The sequence below is a fragment of the Poecilia latipinna genome, unplaced genomic scaffold, assembly GCF_001443285.1.
Source record: "Poecilia latipinna isolate Pla-1442-1.1 unplaced genomic scaffold, P_latipinna-1.0 Scaffold420, whole genome shotgun sequence".
NCBI lineage: Eukaryota > Metazoa > Chordata > Actinopteri > Cyprinodontiformes > Poeciliidae > Poecilia > Poecilia latipinna.
In genome coordinates, this window is record NW_015113036.1 from 626,584 (window position 1) to 646,451 (window position 19,868).

General features: G+C 38.7%; 2 protein-coding genes and 1 long non-coding RNA gene across 3 annotated transcripts; all 3 read right to left on the reverse strand.

The window, feature by feature from the left end:
* Window positions 1-501: 501 nt before the first annotated feature.
* Window positions 502-8,945, reverse strand: LOC106950779 (uncharacterized). The gene is made up of 3 exons (XR_001425683.1): window positions 8,935-8,945; window positions 8,719-8,731; window positions 502-632 (listed from the first exon to the last, which is right to left on the reverse strand). It is a non-coding gene; the product is annotated as an uncharacterized LOC106950779 (long non-coding RNA).
* Window positions 4,387-8,419, reverse strand: dhx58 (DEXH (Asp-Glu-X-His) box polypeptide 58). Its single transcript, XM_015037850.1, has 12 exons — window positions 8,308-8,419; window positions 8,018-8,219; window positions 7,701-7,905; window positions 7,419-7,609; window positions 7,211-7,324; window positions 6,636-6,768; window positions 6,329-6,514; window positions 5,976-6,226; window positions 5,567-5,878; window positions 5,284-5,474; window positions 5,102-5,201; window positions 4,387-5,007 (listed from the first exon to the last, which is right to left on the reverse strand). The coding sequence occupies exons 2-12, from the start codon at window positions 8,192-8,194 to the stop codon at window positions 4,822-4,824; spliced, it is 2,046 nt and encodes a 681-aa protein (XP_014893336.1). The 5' UTR covers window positions 8,195-8,219; window positions 8,308-8,419; the 3' UTR covers window positions 4,387-4,821.
* Window positions 8,946-10,278: 1,333 nt separating the features above from the next.
* Window positions 10,279-18,423, reverse strand: kat2a (K(lysine) acetyltransferase 2A). The gene is made up of 18 exons (XM_015037849.1): window positions 18,093-18,423; window positions 17,681-17,804; window positions 16,794-16,939; window positions 16,616-16,705; window positions 16,352-16,533; window positions 16,062-16,253; window positions 15,747-15,853; window positions 15,232-15,336; window positions 14,705-14,841; window positions 14,344-14,552; window positions 14,136-14,262; window positions 13,600-13,710; window positions 13,367-13,510; window positions 13,150-13,264; window positions 13,036-13,072; window positions 12,861-12,924; window positions 11,378-11,462; window positions 10,279-11,033 (listed from the first exon to the last, which is right to left on the reverse strand). The coding sequence occupies exons 1-18, from the start codon at window positions 18,315-18,317 to the stop codon at window positions 10,840-10,842; spliced, it is 2,394 nt and encodes a 797-aa protein (XP_014893335.1). The 5' UTR covers window positions 18,318-18,423; the 3' UTR covers window positions 10,279-10,839.
* Window positions 18,424-19,868: the final 1,445 nt, after the last annotated feature.

Genomic DNA, 19,868 nt, shown 5'->3' on the forward strand with positions numbered 1-19,868 from the left:
TAAATTTCTGTACATCTCTACTTGAATAAAAACATAGGAGTTCACTGTGCTGAGAAAACCTGCGACAGCCACGTCGAGGACTAAGGCCTCCATATGTGGGTTGTGCTTTACCCCTGCACAACCACAGCACATCCAAGGCAGCCTTTATTTTATTTATTTATCTCTAGTGGCCTTTATTTGATAGTTAATTGACAGGAAAGTGGGAAGACATGCAGCAAAGGTCGCCAAGGATGAGAATCAAACCTGCGACAGCCACGTCGAGGACTAAGGCCTCCATATGTGGGTTGTGCTTTACCCCTGCACAACCACAGCACATCCAAGGCAGCCTTTATTTGAGCATAGTTATTCAGGAAAGGGGTTACTGACAGAAAGGAAGACCTGCAGCTAAGGTCATCAGGTTGGGCATCAAACCAGCGAAGGCTGCGTCACGGACTAAGTCCTCCTTATGTGGATTGTGCTCTACTCCTGCACCACCGCAGCACCCTGGTTGGTACAGAATCTGTCCCTGGTAAGCTTGAGTCATGGTGTCAGATGTGGGATACAAATATGGTATTGAACTTAATTCTTTCAAGTAAAGTCAAAGTAAAAAGGTCCTTTAAGGAAAAGATTTATAACTTTTTTGGGGCTGCAAACTTCTTAGTTTAGTTCCAAATTAAAATATTTAGTTGGGAACTACTTAAAAGTTTGAGTTGACTTTCTGTAGAATTAAATCAAAGAGATTTTAAATGTTTATTAGAACAAAATAAATGATTTGAGTAAGAATGACTTAAATTTGTCATGTTAAACACCTTATGAATTAAGTTATAAAAACTTAGCAAATTGAGATGGAAGGACTTGGTGAATTGAGTTGGATGATCATAATAAATTGAGTTGGTCAGACGTGGGACACGAAACTGGCATTGAACTCAATTGTTTTAAGTAAAGTCAAAGTGAAAAGTTCCTTTAGGTTACAGATTTGTAAGTTTTGAGTTAAATGAACACAAAAAAGTAAGTTGTCATAGCAAAAGCAAAATAATTCAGTGAAATTAATGTAAACTAGTCCATAAGAATGAACTGCAGCCAACTGTGGGTTGGTTCACTCTTGACTCACAGCAGACTTCCAGGCCACTTCAGAGAGCTAGACCCTCATTTATTTTACTACAAAAACTTCAGACATGTTTTAAGATGTGGCATTTGAATTATCTGGATGCAAATGAAAGCATTAATTTAATTACTACTTAATAGTGTTGTGTAAAGTTTGAAAGAAAAAAGAAATTGTGGTTTTCTAAGTGCATTACCAACTGTCTCCCAAAAGATTTTGAAGATGGTAGTAAAATTCTCTCCAACTCAAAGATTCCAGACAAAGCTGATCTGCAGATGGAGTTCTCAGAGTGACCAGGTACTTCACTAGTCTTTAAAATAAAATAAAAAATAAAAAAACATAGCTGGAACAACAAACAGAAGGACAATTCAGGTGTCCCAGAGAACTGCATCTCTGAAGGTAACCTCATCCTTCTCTGCTGTCATGAGAAAACCAAGGGGCGAAGTCGTTTTGCCTCTACAAGAAGGTCGACAACCTCACAGAGGGCAACTGGGCAGAGTGCAGCCGTCCATGTCCTGGACCATGGAGTGTGTGACAAAACTGAAAACAAAACAAAAAAAACAAAAAAGAAAAATGTGCTCTAAACCGCAGACAGCAGGAGTGTTTCTTTTGTGAGACCAATTTGACAGATGACCCAGCAGGTGTGACTTCTGTCTGCAACCACAAAACAGAACAAGTGATGTGTTTTACAGCCTTTACTGTTGTAGCCAAAAAAAAAAAAAAAAAAAAAACAAAAAAAAAAAAAACATATCTATTGTGTAGGGCTCCAGTGAAACCATACATTTGGGGTTTTAATTTTATTTTATTGTTGTTACCATTTGAAATAAATTATTTTAAAGGCTTTCAAAAACAAAAATTGGGCTCACACATTGGGATTTCTTAAATTAATTCAAGGGTAGATTATATTGAAATCAAGAAGAAAACTTAGATGTTGCTTAGTAAACTACACCTCTGCCACATGCTGTTTGTAACCACAGTCAAGGTTAATCCTTCCAGGTTATTGAATTTCTTGGCTTCTTGGAGCAGAAGGGAATTTGGTAACACTTTATTTGAAGGGGTGACATTAAAATGCCAACCTTTCATGATTTTGTATATAATGACAATTTAATGCAAAGTTGGCATTTTTAATAGACTTTCAATGCAACTTCTAGAGCAACTTTGCATTAAAAGTGTCATTATTTACCGAATGACACTTCATGATAACCGTCATAAACATTCATAAAGACTTCTTCATGTTCATGACGGGTGTTATGTCATGTTTATGACAGTGTCATGTCAGTCTTATGCACAGAAGTATGTGCAGAATAATTATTCCATTTAATGCACTAAAGTCACAAATTGTACATCGCTTCTTACCAATACACACTCCCAACACGGTTGTTGTCTTGTCGGCCATGACGGTCTTGAAATCTGATGTTTCCACTCAGTTCTGGACATCTAGGTTTCTTCTTCCATTTCCACTAATAAACAACCAGACAGCAGTGTTGTTTTAGTGGTCGACTGAGGCACAGCATGGAATAGCAAACTGCATGTCATGAACCAAAGACGACAGAGGACGGTAACTCTGCCCAACCCCAATACCACCTCATTTGGGATTGACAAAAATGCTGAAAACAAAGAATAACAATATTAGAGAAGTCGTTTCAGTTCTCCTGTAAGCCTGGTCTTAGGTACAATGGGTGTCTGCCGGCCTTTCATGAACTGGGAATTGTTTGTTCAGGAAGCAGCTTCGTAACTGAAAGATCCACTTCCCGTTCAACTCTAGAACCATTTAGAAATCACCTATAAACCAGCAAACTGAGAGCCATGTGTTCTGATGAAAACATAAGCTACAGTCAGATCTGTGCTTGATTATTCTGGGTAAACATGGAGCAAATGAGAGAAGTTGAAATTAGAGAAACAGAATCATTTCCAAACACATACTATTTGTAATTTATAATCTGAAATCCCTGTTTGAAATATTTTTTTGCAATTTCTGAGATTCAAAACTGACTGGCCGTGGCCCTGTTCAGAGAACAAGGCAACAGGCTCCACATTGTTCAGTCCAAAACTCTAATCACCAATTATCCAATTAAATTTTCTCTAGCAAGAACGTCCAATTACACAACACATAATCATAACACAACGATAGCTACTATGCTATTTTCTAGCCTGTGCCATCAGCTGGATGAAACTGCATTTTTTTTTTTTTATTCATAGGCATTCTGTGATGACATAGAAAAAAATATTCTGGCCTGCTTTTGCACATACATGTGTGTCTACATGTGTGCATCCTGGTCTCCAGACAGTAGACTCTATTGTGTTTGTAGCACAAACACACTCAACCAGTCTCACATAGCTACAGAGAGAGACTGTCATCTGTTTCTCATGTACTCCAAGCTGCTTTAATTTCACAAGACAGCTAATTGCAATTAGGATGCATAGGGTGTTGAGTTGGGGAAAAAATAAATAAAAAAAAGGAAGCAATCAGCGCTGATTGTAAAAGCTTGAGCTTGATCAGAGAAAATCATCCTGCATGGCTTCCCTCTGCTCACCAACATCTGAGTCAGGAGTGACAGCAGAACAGTCTGTTTTTATTGTGATTACGTCCATGAAAGCGGCTCTGATTTCAGCTCTCGGACAGATTCGAAAGGATTAGGGCAGATTTGATACCGCAGGGCCGACCCATTTATGTCCTCCCTGCCCGGAGAAACGCTCAAAGACATTTCATAGGTCAAAGATGAATCTGTTCACTGTGCCTTCTGGACTGAAGTTTGATAGTTGAATCTTTGCTGCTTTTTAATGAAAGACGATTCATGTGCAAAGAGAAGCTATTTCAAGCTATTAATATTAACCACAGCTTCCCATTTTGAATCAAAGAATGAGTATTTAAAAAAGGGCAACTATGGTTTTATTTCAATCTTGTGTGATAAATATTAAAACAAAAAAAAGAACAAGAGAATTTTCTTCAAACTGAACTGACTACTTTTTGTGTATTGTGTCTTAGGAGGTCCTTCACTAAAGGGAGAAGTTCAGGGTCTCTCTTCAGAAAACACTAGTAAGATTGTGATCATTCCTCATTTTGTGTTGTTTGTTGTAGCACATCTTTGGATTAAGAATAATTTCTGCTGCTCAAGGCTCTCTGAATCTCAGTGATCCACCACTCATAGCTTGGAAACAACTTGGATTAATCGACACTGCCACCTAGTGGAAAATCAAAGAACAGCTTCAAAAGAAGTTTATTAAAACATTTTTATTTCAGCTTTGAATTTAGTTTAAAAAGTATACATGAGCGAAGAAATTTAAAGCATTCAAAATGTATTCTCTAGTGATTCTAAATGTTTATTCCCACTCAAGTGTTTGAAAGAGAGTTCATGTAGAAGAGTCCTGTGTGAATATAAAATGTTCAGCGAAGCTTACGCAACACCAAAGCTAAGTTTTCTGCTTTGACTTTCAATGAAGCTGAGGAAAAGCGTATCATACGTGCAGCGCAGGGAAGACCTTGGGCATAAACAAAGCCGTCTCGCTAATTTCAAGCATGATCGATGAGCAATGGGTTTTTAAGCTTCTATCTCACTGGCCCGCCAGCACTAATATGACTTAACATGCGTGGAGTTAATTTTTTATATTTTTTTTAAAAGGATGTGCTTATTTTCAAGCAGCTCCGACAGTACGACAAATGTTTACCATATCCCTCTAAAAATGTTGAGGAAACAACAAGGAAAACAGAGTAAGAAAAACACACTGAGCTTATCTATGTCTTAATCAAACAAGTCTGGGAAGAAGTCACTGCAGTACTGTTCAAATGTGAACTCCTCGACCATAAAAGGAACATCCTTCCACTTTTTAACTGTGATCCTTCCGTCGGGTGTCTCCAAGGCAAAGTTCTTGATGGCGAGATTTGGAAGTATGGCTACCTTCCTGTATTTCATTTCAAATCCCCAATCCTGTAGATGAAAACAGAAGTAAGCCTCAGAATCCAAAATAACCACCATGAACTCTAATGATGATTTGTATTATTCAGCAAAGTGCCATCTGTACTTTGTTGCAGTTGCCATTATTACAGCTGACTGTGCATCCAGGCTCCCAGTCTTCAAAACGTCTCTCCAGCACCACCTTTACACCCAATTTGTAGCGATTCCTAAGAAAACATAGACACAACATTCAGTTGTTTCAGTAGGGTTTACTTTGGACAACGTGTCTTTGGGAAGAGGTGAACTCACTTAAAGTCAGGATTTACGTTGACATAGTGCGCATTTTCAAGGAGTTTAAAGTCACTCCCAGATGCCACTTCTGCAAAACAGTTTCTGCACAAGATCCTGATGCTAGAAGCAGCATGTCGGTTCTTCTTCTCCGTTTTACGATCCTGTAAAACTTTATTCATAATAATGGCCTGTGTTTGGATTTCATTGATCTAGAAATGCAGAAGAAGAAAAAAAATATACAGAAATTGTAAGCAGCAAAGAAAAATGTAGCAAAAACAAGGAACTTTTGTTGCATCCTCACCTTTCTGCGGAACTCATGCTCACTCATGCTCTGGACCCTAGCAATGGCTTTTCCAGTCAGCTCTTCCAGGTATTCGTTGATGTGCTCTCGGCGGATCTCCCGTCCGCCTTTTTGGGCGACCACTGAATACTGGCTGTCCCGTGCTCGGGCACGTCCACTGGCCTGCTGCTGTGCGATCTCATTCGTAAGGAGTCCATATCGTACCACTAGGTTGCATTCAGGGATGTCGAGGCCTTCCTCAGCCACACTGGTGGAGATCAGGAGGTTCAGTATACCATTCCGGAAGTTGCGGATTGTGTCCGCCTGCTCATTCTATAAAAAAAGCATAAAATAAATAAAAATCCATCTTTGAAAAGTTGCTAAAGAGAGGGAAAAGCTTTTTGTTTGATTGAATCTGTCATAGACACACCTGTGTCATATAAGTGATGCCATTACCAGCCCCTGTAAGGATGGCAGCCTTTATCCCCGCTTTCTGCAATGTCCTATTCTTCTGGACCCAGTCGAGGAGGCAGCGGGTGCTCCTGCGAGTTCTGGAAAAGAGAATGCCCCGAGACTGGACATCTGGACCGAACTGGCCAAGCAGCGTGCTCTCAAGTTTTGCCATTTTTGGGTTCTCGTAGCGGGGATCTGCAGCAAAATTCTTCAGCTCCACCTGATTCTCTGTAGCAAAACCAAAAGCATAACACAGATACATATGTTTGTATAACGAACATAGAATTTCAATGGAGGCAGAAAAAAACTAAACAAGCTCAGAATTCCCACCTTGAAAAAGTCCCACCAGGAAGTAATCTGTTCCATCAATGGCCGTAATGACTTTTGTGTCGTAGAATTCCTCCAAAGAGCGATATGCATCCATCATGCGCAGCGTGTCATTGATGAGCAGAGCGTCATTATACTGTCTAAGATGGAGTGCACATTGTGCCAATAGCCTGTTGTCCTGGCTAACTCCTGATCCAAAAAGATACATCAGTATAGTCAATGAAATGGGATGCCTTCTTCTAGGATCAAATTGCTTTTTTCCAGTCTAAAAAAACAAATGAAACAATTAAACTGAACTCAAAAGTCTTACCTCGTTGCTCCAGAATCACAACATCTGCCTCATATTCTTGCGTGCCACATTCTCTGAGCCTCACGTCAGGAGGAAGGCTCATGAATCCGTGGATCTGCTGCATCATCCACTTGATATGGTCTCCAAATGGGTCCTTTAAGAAAACAGGTGCATATTAGGTCAACACAACCTGCTTCTGTGTGCGTGGCGTTGTATCTTGTACCCTTCTCAAACAAAAGGGTGGGCATGGAGTGTGCCTTACGGGGCCCAAAGCCCAGTCTCCATGAGAAGAAGTGCTGATTTCAGTTTAGGACCAAGGTGTCCTAAATCTAACCTTGAGTTTAGAGCCAGGGTTAGAATAGAAATTAATTACAAATGAATGGGAGTCAATGTAGAGTCTTTGTGAAGATAGAAAAACATACTGCCTTGTTCATGTGCGTGCGTGTGTGACATGCCACCCTGGGTGGTGTGGAACATCATCCGTTAAAAGGGCTTTGTGTAGCAGATATTTCACCTCTTTGTGACCTAACTTCCTAAATTACCCAAATACTAAACACGGTTTGTCTGCTACGTTGCATATCACAAAATGTGCTTACTGCTGTTCTCTTCTCCACAATGTCAAAGGTCTTTTGGGGCCGGGGCACCTTCTCCTCCAGCTCAGGAGTGTAGTTTTTAGTTGAGACAATAACTGAGTCTAAGTTGGCACAGATCTGAAAGATGGAGAGGGAGAAAAAAAAAGAGTGTGTTTCAGTAGGAGCTACTGATGGGAAAAGAGGCAAAATCCTGAATTTTAGTTCATCTGACCTCCAGCACATGATTCACAGCCTCTTCCAGGACCTTTGCACCTCCTGTCCCAGGTGATGCAGTGAGACCCAGGATCTGTGGTATCCGTCGTTGTCCTTTCAGCTTTTTCTCCACGTAGCATCTCATTATTTTGTTGTAGACCGACTCCTTGTGGGTGTGATGGCACTCGTCGATTATCAGAAGAGTGATATCTGAGTGCAAACATAAATGGAGTATGTGGTTAGGTTTGCTCAGCACCATAAGCACCATGAAGTTGGAAGTTTCCTGTTCAGCTTCACAGACCTGAGAGCTCAACGTGTTTTGCCTCCTCCTTGTTGATCAAAGCATTATACAGGATCTGAGCTGTGCAGATGATCACGTCATTGTCCTGCACCACTATCCCAAAGAAATCCTTCTCCTGGCTGTCACCGCTGACTTTCATGAGTTTATAACCACTACCCAGGTAAGGCTCAAACTCTTTGGTGTAATGTTGATCCACAAGATGAACCTGTGATTATGAGAGGATTAGAGTAGTAAGTAACCTCAAAAGAAATGTGTTTAAATACATACATACATGCAAAACGTGTGTTTCTCTTTCTCTCTTTTCATTGCTTGAGTACCTTGTTGACCAGCACCATCACTTTAGCATTTGCCGTGGTCTCCAAATGCCTTCTGGCTACATAGACAGCAGCTCGGGTCTTTCCGCCTCCAGTTGGAAGCCAAATGATAACATTTTCTCCCTTCAGTGCCCTTTCAACCACTTCCTTCTGGTAGGAACGTAGTTCAAACTCTCCCATCCTGTGCTTAAGTCTTAGGAAGCCTCTAAAATACAAGCATTCCACGAGGGGAGCATAAAGGATTTAATTATTCTCATTAATCTGTTAGAAAAGTAAGAGGCTTTTAAACTTACCAATTAGATGTAAGAAAGGTAGGTTCTGTGCTTTCAGCTTCTTCTTCTCTACTGTCATTTCTCAAGGCAGGTTTTAAATAGCTTCGAGTCGTGACGTTTAAACTGGAAAACGAAAGTAAAAAACATCTGATCCAGTAAGCTTGGCCCTACTGAGGGAGTTTCTGGAAGAGCAACACTTTACAGTCATTATGCAATGACACAAGAAACCTGATCCTAACTCAGAGAGGATGTTTTTTTACAACCTCCATTTGAAATGAAATATTTTCCTCATATGTACATTGAACAATCTACATTTATTTATGTAATATGTTTGTCGGCAGAAGTTCAAATCTATTAAACGTTCTGCTTCCTGGTCAGTTCGATGTACCCTAACCGGGCCCCTCTCTTGTTCTTACACCAGAAAAACAAAACTTACAGCAAGTTTCTGTTAGCCAGGGTGGCATGTTAGCTGGATGGCCACAACAAACACTAAGACTTTGCATGCAGACCCTTAACAGCGGTGCGTGTTTGTTTTTCTTTTTGCTGTTGGGAAAGTGAAACTTGTAGCCTTGCAGCAGAGAAGACACACCTCTTTAGTTAGCTGTTGCAGTTTCTGATGTATAAAGGGTGAAACATTTGTTAAAACACAAATGACACTGGATCATTTTGTAGTTTCTTTCAAAGTATCCATTGGCACAAGGGCTGGGCGATATGAGGAAAATCTCTCCCACTTGAGGCATGGACTACAGCTTAAAATTGATAATAAATGCCTTACAGATTCAATAATTGTCACACTCTACTAGAAAGAAAAAATTACTGTCTATACTTTTTAGAACCAGAATTTCCACAGATGATTAACCTCTTGGAAGACCTCCAAGTTAAATCACACAAGTTGAGGCTTTTCTTCAGGGTTAATTACTGAGTGAGTCAGAGATGGAAATCACCTGAAAACATCAAATATTTACATAAAAACATATTTATTGTCGTGAACAGTTTTACAGTAAATGGCATTCAACTCCAACTGAAGCCTTTTTTTTTTTTGTTTTAAGAGATTGAAATGCAGCATAGGTGGATTTAAGGTGAAATTGCGTTATTGAAAACCCTGAATAATGCAGCACTGACATCACTTCAACAAAGCTCTTAAGTCATTCAAGTACAAAATAAAAGATTATCACACACATACAGTGTCAATGAAACATTCAATACGCTGAATCGGTCAGCATTTGACATTTACTTCCCTGAAAAACTAGATGCAGCTCAGGAAGCACTTTGACACTGACCAATAAAAATAATAATAAAAAAAATGTTTTATAGGTAAATAGCAAATGCATAAACAGCAAAAACAAGTGGTTTATTTTCTAAAATGGAAAAATGTAAACTGCTACGCATTAACATCTACTTTGGGTTGTGTGGAGTCAATATGATGTGAGAATTAAACCAAAGTCAAGTCTTCCTGCATCTCTTCTCCCCACTTTGTTTGCATCTTCATCTCAATAATTCAACAAAAAAAAAAAACATTGCGTGTTATGTTAAACACATTTCTATTTATATATAACATGTTTGAGAAAACTGACTACAAAAAAAAACAAAAAAAAAACTAGTCGGTGCCATCACCTACTATTCACCAATACAGGGATTTTTAAAGCTAATAATGACAACTTGTAGTGAAGTATCTGGTACAAAACCTTGCTAATGATGGAATGATGCTTGGAGAGGTTCTTTTAACATCATGAAGGTGCGTGATGTTCTGATCACAAAAGCGTTTGTTTTTGTGATCAGAAAACACAAAAACAGTTTGGCACAGGAAATATTTGAAACCAATTCCATGCCTGGAAGTGAGGCCAAACATGTCCTTTAACTTCAGAAGAAGATTCATTTGTCTGGAGTAAACAATGCCTTAAAAAGCTGTTTCCCTAAATGATGATAAAACTTATTTCTCTAGAATAATAATATAAAAAAAAGGACCACGAGTACTTGAGGAAAACTTTTTTTCCATGTTATAACAAACAAAAATCTATTTACATTTTTTAATTAATGACTGCTTCAAGTGGACTCAGTATTTTGAGCGAACTTTCACCTCTCCAAACAAACCCTCTGAGAAGGGCAACCTTCACACCTGTGAACTGGCTGGGATGTTCAAGTGTCTTTCAGTAACAGAAGGCAACATGGCTTTAGGTCCCAAAGTCCAGTTTTCTGACATACACTGGCTCCTGTGACTTGTTTTATGCAACCAAACCATCATTCAATGACAATAAATATGAATCAGTAAATAACACAACAGAAGCAGTTTTAAATCTTGGACCTGTACAACTTTGGTACACTCAATGAGGCATGAATAATTCACATTATTCTCCCACTGAGCTCTGGGAAATGCCACAAGATGACTTGAAGAAGATGTCAGTTTGACACTGTTGATGCTCAGCCGACTTTGATGCCTTTCTTTTCTTAAGTCCCACAAATCCTTTCCAAAATGTATTGTTTTCATACGTTTTTTTTCTTACCCCAGATATGACGAAAGCTGGCAATTTTTTTTTTTTTCACATAAGCTATAGTTCATTTCTCTATCAGGCCTCCGTCTTTTAATTTGAAGTAGAAGAACTTCTCCAACGTGTTGGCACACTTGCAGTACTCGCTGTCTGGGGGGTTGTACTCGCGACAATTGCTGATGATTCGCTGAAGATCCGCAATAAAGAGCTTCTTGGTTACATAGTATCTGTTCTTGAGTTTCTCTGTCATGGTCTTCAGGTCTCAATGTAAAAGTAAAGAAAAACACTTAATAGTGCTTAGGAAATACAGGAATTCCATAATAAGACACAAGATTTATACATTTGCTAATTCTAAGCCAGTCCAGCAAAAGAAGTGGATTAAAATATTCTTTGAAAAAAAAGAAAAACTTCAAGATCTATTTATTACATAAAAATAGAATCAAAGGAAATAGTGAAGGATTTATTAAATAAACCAATAGGACATGCCGTTTTAAATTTGTTTGATATAGTTTATATTTCATGAAATACCAGGCTTTGGACATTTAAAATAAGAATAAACATATGGATGATATTAATCTATTAAAAAGAGGTAGATGCTCTCTTACCAATAGGAAAGCGGATGACTTCATAGTAATCAGGAGCTTCAGATTTCTTCACTGGTTCCATGAAAGGCCAAGCATCAGGATGAGTCTGACAAGAAAATAGAATAAACTCAAATTGCCACAGAGCTTCAAAAAATGTTTAGCTTCATAACTCCACACTTTTCTAGACCCCAAATTCCAGATTTTCTCGATGGCTTTAAGAACATATTGGACCAGTGAATATAAAACCCTGAAAATGCTTGTGCTGCAGTCAAAAAATGAATTGCAAAAAATGAATTATTCAAAACACAATGATTTTCACTTTATGAGAATTACATCATGTGTAAAAGATTTAATGAAACAACGTGACAAATCTGACAAAGTCAAATTAAATTATATTGAAACTTTATTGTGGCAATCACAAAGCTCCATATGTATGTCAGGCATATTTGTAAAGGGCTGGTTCAGAAACCTTTGACCTTTCTGTCAACTTTCCAACTTTAAACTCAGAAAATTCTGTATCTAAGGAAAAATGTAACACTTCCTCTACAATATTAAATCAGTCATGAAGTGTAATTGCATAAGAAAGGTTCTTTATTTTCCTTTCCTTGTGCGTCATCACAGGACACAACAAACTGAAAAAGTTAAGGCACTGCATGTCTGAGTGGCACACTACTGGTTACTGTAATGCATTACTGATAATGTACTAATGCTACCACAAAGGAGCTTTTATGCACCAGCTGTCCTCATTAATTATTCATTGGTTAGATGATAAATTGTGTGCTTTCTTTAAGAAACAAAAACTTTGCAACTTCTTAACTGCTTCTGAAACTGTTGAAAGGTTTCAACATTCAGGCTGCTGCAAAATACTAAAATTGGCCAACAATGGATTTGACAAAACAAACAGTGGAAATGTTCAATGTGTTGTCATGGTATAAAACTCTGAGGTCTTCTATTTTACAACCCAGAAAACAAAATACTGATGGTAAACTTTAAATGGAAGCGGTGATATAAGCATAAAGTGGTTTTCCAGTTTGGTGTGAGCAAAGGAGAAAAATTATGCAGCAAGTACTTTGTATTTTTAAAAACATAATATCAGGGATTTACAAGTTTATTCCAATTTATCCATCAAATTAGGTGTCTGCAGGGTTTACCCGATTTTTGTAAAAGATGTTTTTAAAGTGCACACTGGTGGTTGATGATTTTCTTCACCGAAATCCATCAGTCGTTCTTAGTCTTAATGCATTTATTGAATAGAAAAGAAAATTTAAGATATTTTTAATTCCTGAAAACTGATCAATAAGAGTCTACGGATTGGGGAACATGTGGTTTAAGGAATATGCTCAGAAAAAGCAAACCTTTGATATTCTATATTTTCTTCTTTCCAACAATGAACCAGTTACAGAAAACAATTCATACAAATTCTATAGTTTTCAAGACAGAGTAGAACCATTTTTATTGGTCCCAGTTTGGTAATTTTTGTTTTCTGTTGGCAGGTGATTCTAACCTTTATTTGTGCCAGAAGGTTCTTCAGCATGTTGTAAAGCACATCAGGGTCCTTCACCTCTTTCCTGCAGAAGATCAATGTTTAAACTAAAAATGATGCAGAAGACTATCTACATGCAAATAAAAGATACAAAAATTGGGTAAAATAATCAACGCAGCCTATAGAAGGTGTTTACCCTTTGTCCTTGCTACTGGGTTTCCAGCCTGTCTCTCCTGAAACGAATACAGATCTTAGTCATATGATGAATAATTTAATTGTACATGTCAGCTTACACCTTGTACACACTCACTTATTCCAGGGATGCTTTCCACTGGGATCTGTCGCACGCCCTCTTTGAAGCAGGTCAGACCTGGGTAAACCTTTCTGATCTGACTCTGTTTTCTCTCAATCAGCTTCTTTATAATCTAGAATGATCACACCAAAATTGGATATAATAAACATATTACAAACACAGATACACTCAAAACTGGTATTTTTTGGCAGTAAAGATTCTTATCCTTACACACCTCCTTCTGTCTTTTAATAATGTGAGAAAGCTCTGTGTAGGGGATCCTTGGGTTTAGCTCGCACTCCATCAAGGTTGCTCCCTCATAGTCTTTGATATAGCCCAGGTATCGACCCTTGGGGACTTTGATATCTTTGGAGAAACCCTATGTAGAAAAAAAATAATAATATTAAAGATAAAAGGAGACATGAATCAACAGAAGCACTGATAACGGAGTTGCTGTGCCTCCAGTACCTGCTTTTTGAAGTAGCCAATGGCATACTCATCAGCATAAGTGAGGAAATAAAGGATGTTGTGTTTAATGTGATACTCCTTCAGGTGGTTCATCAGGTGGGTGCCATAGCCCTTTAAAAAAAAGTAAACACAGATACGTTGCTATTATTTACTGAGATGTATGACAAACAGATGCCAAACAAAATATCTTGCGGATCTTCCCACACTGTATTCATGTAGCGCTTTTACAAACTAAACTTGCCAATTCCTTTGAATCTTGAAAATGTTTTAATTTATCTAAGCTGATGTAACAATTCCAACTTTGAATAGACCAAAATGTTTTCTCTTTTTCCTAAAATCAATATATTTTACTGGTCTTGTTAAAGTCTGGATTTAAATCTGATTGAGATGTTACAACGTGATTGTTACTACTTGAAAAGTCTCCAATGAGGCTGGATAAAAAAAAAAATAAATAAATAAAAAAAATAAACTACAGAAACTTTAAAGAGCGTCAGAAAAACAAAAGCAGCGTGGAAGTTAGTCCAGGTCATAGTTACCTTGACTTGTTCATTGGACGTGACGGCACAGAACACTATCTCTGTGAAGCCCTGAGTGGGGAACATCCTAAAACAGATGCCTCCAATGACGCGGCCATCTTTAATGAGGGCTAAGGTTTTGTGCTTCCTGTGAAAACAGGGATTGCTAGGGAAGGTTTGCTAGGAAAAAAAAAATGACAAAAAATAAAGGAGGAGAACATTTACTTACGGGTCAAACACGAGTCGTGTGATGTACTCTTTGGGCATGCGAGGTAACTGATGGGAAAATACGTTCTGAAGGCCAACAAGCCACATCAGGATCTTCTTGTTGGACTTTTGGGAAAGGGAGTTTCCGATAACGTGGAACTCAATGATGCCCCGTCTCTCTTCTAGTCTGGCCGTCTCGTCACGAGCAGCATTAGGTGTCAGCAGATTAGTCTAGAACCATTAATTATGTGTTAGCATTTCCAGTTTTTCATATACATACAAACTATGCCGGATTACAGTCATTTAACACAAAGGGAGAAATATTTAGTAGATTGCTGTAAATCAAACGATACTAATTGCTGAGCAGGTTTATGGGGACAGACCTCCGGTCCGAGCATAGCAGCAGGATCAGTGATCGTCATCATGACTTCATTCACCAACTCCATAGGAATGTCCCCCATCACACGGATCCTCTTAGCGTCTTCCAGCGTCAACGCCTCTGGAAGTTTGCGTTTGTCCCCTGAAGAGGAAGCGACATTTTTCAGGTTAAAACAACGATTAGGCTTTTTTATATTGTTCATTTTTGTGAGAATATTTTCATATTTTAGGCCAGACTGCTATATTTTATGAAATCAAATACATTTTTGTGCCGCACTGCCTTTCCAAATAATAATGTTGCTACCTGGATTTAACTAACCAAATAACTACAAGCCCAACTGTTTCTAATTTCTTAAACAATCACCTCTAAAGACAAATCATGTTGTCTTGGAAAAGGTGTTAGACTGTTTAAGACGGGTCAAATCATCGGCGTCAAGCAGAGTAAACATCTACCTGCAGTTCTTTTCTGTTTAGCCAGGCAGAGTGGAGCTTTGAGCTCCAAGAGTAAACCAAAGGAGAGTCCGTCACTGACCTGTGATGGGCTCTACGCCTCCCGTATCCGTGCTGCCCAGAGAAGAGGAGCTGTTCAGACATTTGGACAAAGCAGGAGACCCGGACGCTGAAGTAGGACTGATCACTGCAAACAAAAAACCACACAGTTACAAATCCACACAACTTTGAGAGCAGCATAACTCTGCACTTTGTGTCTGTTAGACCAAATATATTAAACCTTATATCATTTCCACATAGCTTCTGTTTTTCTAATGTATTCGAACCAATGAATACTCAAAATCTAATTTAACAATACTGAGAAATGAGGTGAGGAATTTAAAGAGGTCTCAAGAGAATTTGAAATAAGCAATCCTGCTAGGTGAAAAAAAATAATGTACAATTGGAGGCAACTTTTAGGATGCACAGGTATGGCCATTAAAGCAGAAAGCAGAAAACCCGGACATGTCATCACAGGACCATTAGTGGGTTCTTAAAATGTGCTTTATTCTTATAATGTCCATTTTAATAAAATAAGTGACTCCAGCACCACCTCACCTGTCTGATGTCCAATCTGTGTGCTTTCTGAAGCAGGCATGGTGAAGTCAGCCTCCCATATCGGTGAATTTTCCCCGTAGATTTCCTCTTCCAGCATCGACAAGAACCTGGAAACAAACATAAATGAGTAACTTATCTATAAAGGATGATATAGACTGCAACGTAAATATTCAAGATTAAACTCATTTATAAACACAGTGATTTTTGAAAAATTAGAAATGTAAAATTATACCGAAACTCATCAACAACCCTGTTGCATCTACAGTCACAGCTATAACAGAAGCCACATGGCGGCATCGGAGAAGCTGCTCTTACTTGGGAAAGTGCGTAAGGATAAGTGTGCGTTTTTCTGGCAGCAGTTTGTCCTTCTCCACTCTAAACTTCTCCAGGAGCTGGCGGCGAGTAACGGTAAAGATGGACTTGAGTAAGTTCCGGCCAAACACCTGCGTGGTCTCGTAGCGAGGCAGGCTGTCGTTACTTTGCGGGACGTGGCAGTAGCACAACCACCTGGCAGCAATGGAGATCAGAACGTCTGTTAAGCACAGAACCTAGCATAGATCAGGAAAATACACACATGCTTTCTCGTTGTAAACTCCTGCACACACCTGGTGTAGTCCAACTTGTATGCTGTTGCATCGTCTTTCTGCGTGCGCTGACGATACTGCGTCGGTGTCTCAAGCTTCCAGTAATTCAGACATATGAGAAACATCTTTGAGAGTTCAAACATGGTCTGTCTCTCCTTTGGCGCAAGGTGGCTGAACTTGTACTGGACAAAATTCAAAACGCCCTGCACAACAAAAAGGAGGACAAAATTAGCAAAACAAAAACTGTTCTTGAGACTTTGTTTGTTATAATAAGCTTTGTATTACCTGCTCGATGTTGGGCTTTTCAAACGGTGGACTTCCCAGGGATCCCTCCACAACTGGCTGACTCATCTGCAGGATGCATTTCCTCAGTAGCTTAAGGGACACAAGGGAATACATTGATCACAAAGCTGTCTACTGTAGCAATTAAAATCATTGCAGCTGAACTGAAGCACTGGCTTACCTTGAAAAGGTAGAAGTACACTTGCTTGGTATCAGTGTCCTCTTCTTTGTGTACAGACATGAAAAGGTTCTCGACGTCAACCACCATCCCCAACAGCCTGTTAATCTCATCCTCAGACACGTTCTCCAGATGGGACACGTGATCAGCTGTGGGACAAAACATCAGTATTAGTATTCAGTCTCCTTACCGAATATCTGCTAAGTTCAAGGTGGATGAAAAAAAAAAAATCAATGAAAGGGTTTTGTAAATAGATATTCTTTTTTTATCTTAAATATAAAATCCATCTCCGCTTGTCCATCTGACACTAGTTTTTAATATGGCTTAAAGAATAAATCACCATCTGAGAACAATCCTGGAAAATGACATAATGAAGCAAATGAAATGCAAGTAAAATAGTACCATGAACATAACCATGTGGAACCCCATCCTTAAGATTTATCAAAGACTATTTATATCTAAATAATGTATTTATATATACCCTAAACTTGTGCATCAGACTCACATAAAAGATGTGTATCCATATGAGACATTTCTGGTTATAAAAGGCAAAATAAAATAAAAAAAATACAATCATCCGAAAACACTGTAAGAATATGTTTTTTGTTTGTTCTGTTCTCTCCCCCCCTGTTCCCCCTATGTCCATGAAACTGCAGCAGTAATTTAGGTTAATCTATGAAATACATTGGGATGATTTAACTGGAACCCACTTAAACAGATAATCTCTGCAAAAATAGAAATATCATTTCTTGTGTATGGCTTGGTAGGGGGGGGAAAAATAACCAAATCCACATTGCAGGTTGACCAATTCTAATTTCGGAAATGTAACTGGTGTTTAAATGCACAGCGCTCTGCATGTTATTCGGAGAAGGGGTCTGGTTAGTTTGTACCCAGTGCATGTCCACAGCTGCGGCAGGGCTCGCTCAGGCTGGCTGCTTGCTGCTGCAGATCAATCCGTGTAGCTGAAGGGGGGTTCGGGTTTTTCCATCCATTGCACTTGCATGTGTCACTGGCCTGAGAATAAAAACAAAACAAACCACATGGGCGACTTAAATTGCACACCAATTCACGTTTGTGCAAGCCAATAATTGATATCAATTAAGCTAGCCGAGGAGAAATATCCTTCCACAGGTTTGCGTTTATTTTAAATGCCCATTTCTCTGCCAGAGTAGCTAGCTACAACGCTGTACAGCTACGCCGATAAACTGTGTTAATAGTTCGTTATTATATAGGGTATATTACATATAATACAATCACACCATTGCTTTGTTGTTGTAAACTTTGGCTAGCCATGTTAGCTACCTTGCACGCGGAGAATACGCCAAGTTTTTCAAGCTTTTTCGCCCGTGGAAAAGCTCGGACTTGGGCTTTCTTCTGGCTCGCACGCTGTTGCTGGCTAAGTCCTGGTCTAACCGGGTCGCTGTTCCCTGTACCGGAGCCTGCTGCTGCAGCACCGGACCCCGCTGAGCCACTCGACTGGGCTTGGAGAAGCCGGGGCTGTAAGGCCTGTGTAGCCGGGTCCGACATATCCACGCTGCGGATACAGACTCCCTCCGCTACCGATTAGCTCATACGCTGCCTTTAGGTGCAGTCAGAAAAATGAGTTTTCCATATACACACCTAAAAGTAACTTTTACCTCGAGATTGTGTTATATTCAGATAATAACGGAATCTCACGCTTAATTTAAAAAAGTCAAATTTTATTTGTAAAAAAAAAAAAATTATCCGCTAAACTGAGATTTGCAGCAACCTGCAGGTTTTCAAATCCTTACCGACCCCTAGTGGGAAAAGAGGGAAACTGCAACACAATTACCGTTTTGAATGTGGACATGAGCAGGCGATGAGTAAAAAAAAAAATACTTAAACTTACAAAAATAACATGATCGGATGGCTTTTATTTAAAACAGGAAAGCAAAATTTTCAAACTACTGCAAAAATAAGTCAAACCTGTTTCTTTTAACTCTCTAGAGTCACGGGACTCGGATAGAGAGTCACTAAACTCTCTTTAGTTTGATATCTTAATATGCATACTCTGAAAAATGTAGCATTTTTCGAAGTATCTAATGCGAAAACTAGCCGACGTTTCAACTGTTCTGCATTTCACCACACAACGCTGGGAGTTTTAGGGCAATATTAGCTGCTTAATTACCCTGAATTTTTCCTGAACCAATCTTTGCTAGGGAAGTTGGTGGCCATTTTTTGCAACATACATGTTGCTAAAAGTGTGGGCGGGGCATCGTGGTATTTCACCAAAACAACCAGTGCCAACTCTGGTTATTCCAACATCTTTGCACCTATACAAATCGTATATCTATAAAAGGTGAGGCTTTAATGTCATGTACATTTTTAATGCTAAAATTAGAGCATTTACTCCATAGCTTAAATAAATCTACCATCAAAAGTGGATTTAGTCTTTGAAAAACAAGTTAACACTTAATATGAAAAAAAAAAATCACTCAAAGATAATACCTTTGGCTCTTTTATTTGTAAAATTACATTTTCTTTCCTCCTTCTCTACACATCTTCTCTACCCGATACCCACTTTACAGCAGCGAGCGCTGTTCTGGTGCAAGTTCTTCTGTGCAAGATGGTGATGCCACAGCAGGATGACAAGATTACTAAAACTCAAGCCCTCCTTGAAATGAAAGAAGCAGAGGATAACATCTCAATTCACAAAGCTGATGAGACAGAACCAGTGCATTTAATACCATGAATCTCCAGAGGAAAAAGAAATTAAGACATGAAAAATAAAGTTGACAGAATACAAACAGATTGTGTTTGTTGGTTTTTTTTGACAGTAACTACAGATTGATTACAAACTTCAAAAGTCTGTTACAAATACAGAAATATGTTTTAAATGCAGTTGTGATTTTGGTCAAGAAAAAAAAAGAATCTTTACACATCTCCCATTTTACACTGATAATTCAGAAACATTACATTAATGCTAAAATTACATACGGGTGAAATTGTTAATAAAGTTGCATTTACTGTATATGTTTGGATAACATAGATAAATGATTGTAAAACCTTAAGATAGGTTTCAAAATCATACTGACCAGTCTGTGCCAAAAGAAAAAA

What these genes read in the sequence shown, in the direction of transcription:
- dhx58 (XM_015037850.1), bottom strand. Translation starts at nt 8,194, where the DNA reads ATGGGAGAGTTTGAACTACGTTCCTACCAGAAGGAAGTGGTTGAAAGG. An exon ending in TTGTGGAGAAGAGAACAGCA is followed by an intron (nt 6,769 to 7,210) that starts GTAAGCACATTT and finishes GTTTTCTTAAAG; the next exon opens with GACCCATTTGGAGACCATAT. An exon ending in GCATCACTTATATGACACAG is followed by an intron (nt 5,879 to 5,975) that starts GTGTGTCTATGA and finishes CTTTTTTTATAG; the next exon opens with AATGAGCAGGCGGACACAAT.
- kat2a (XM_015037849.1), bottom strand. Translation starts at nt 18,317, where the DNA reads ATGTCGGACCCGGCTACACAGGCCTTACAGCCCCGGCTTCTCCAAGCC. An exon ending in GCGTATTCTCCGCGTGCAAG is followed by an intron (nt 17,805 to 18,092) that starts GTAGCTAACATG and finishes TTTTATTCTCAG; the next exon opens with GCCAGTGACACATGCAAGTG. An exon ending in ACCTTCTGGCACAAATAAAG is followed by an intron (nt 11,463 to 12,860) that starts GTTAGAATCACC and finishes TTTTCTTGTCAG; the next exon opens with ACTCATCCTGATGCTTGGCC.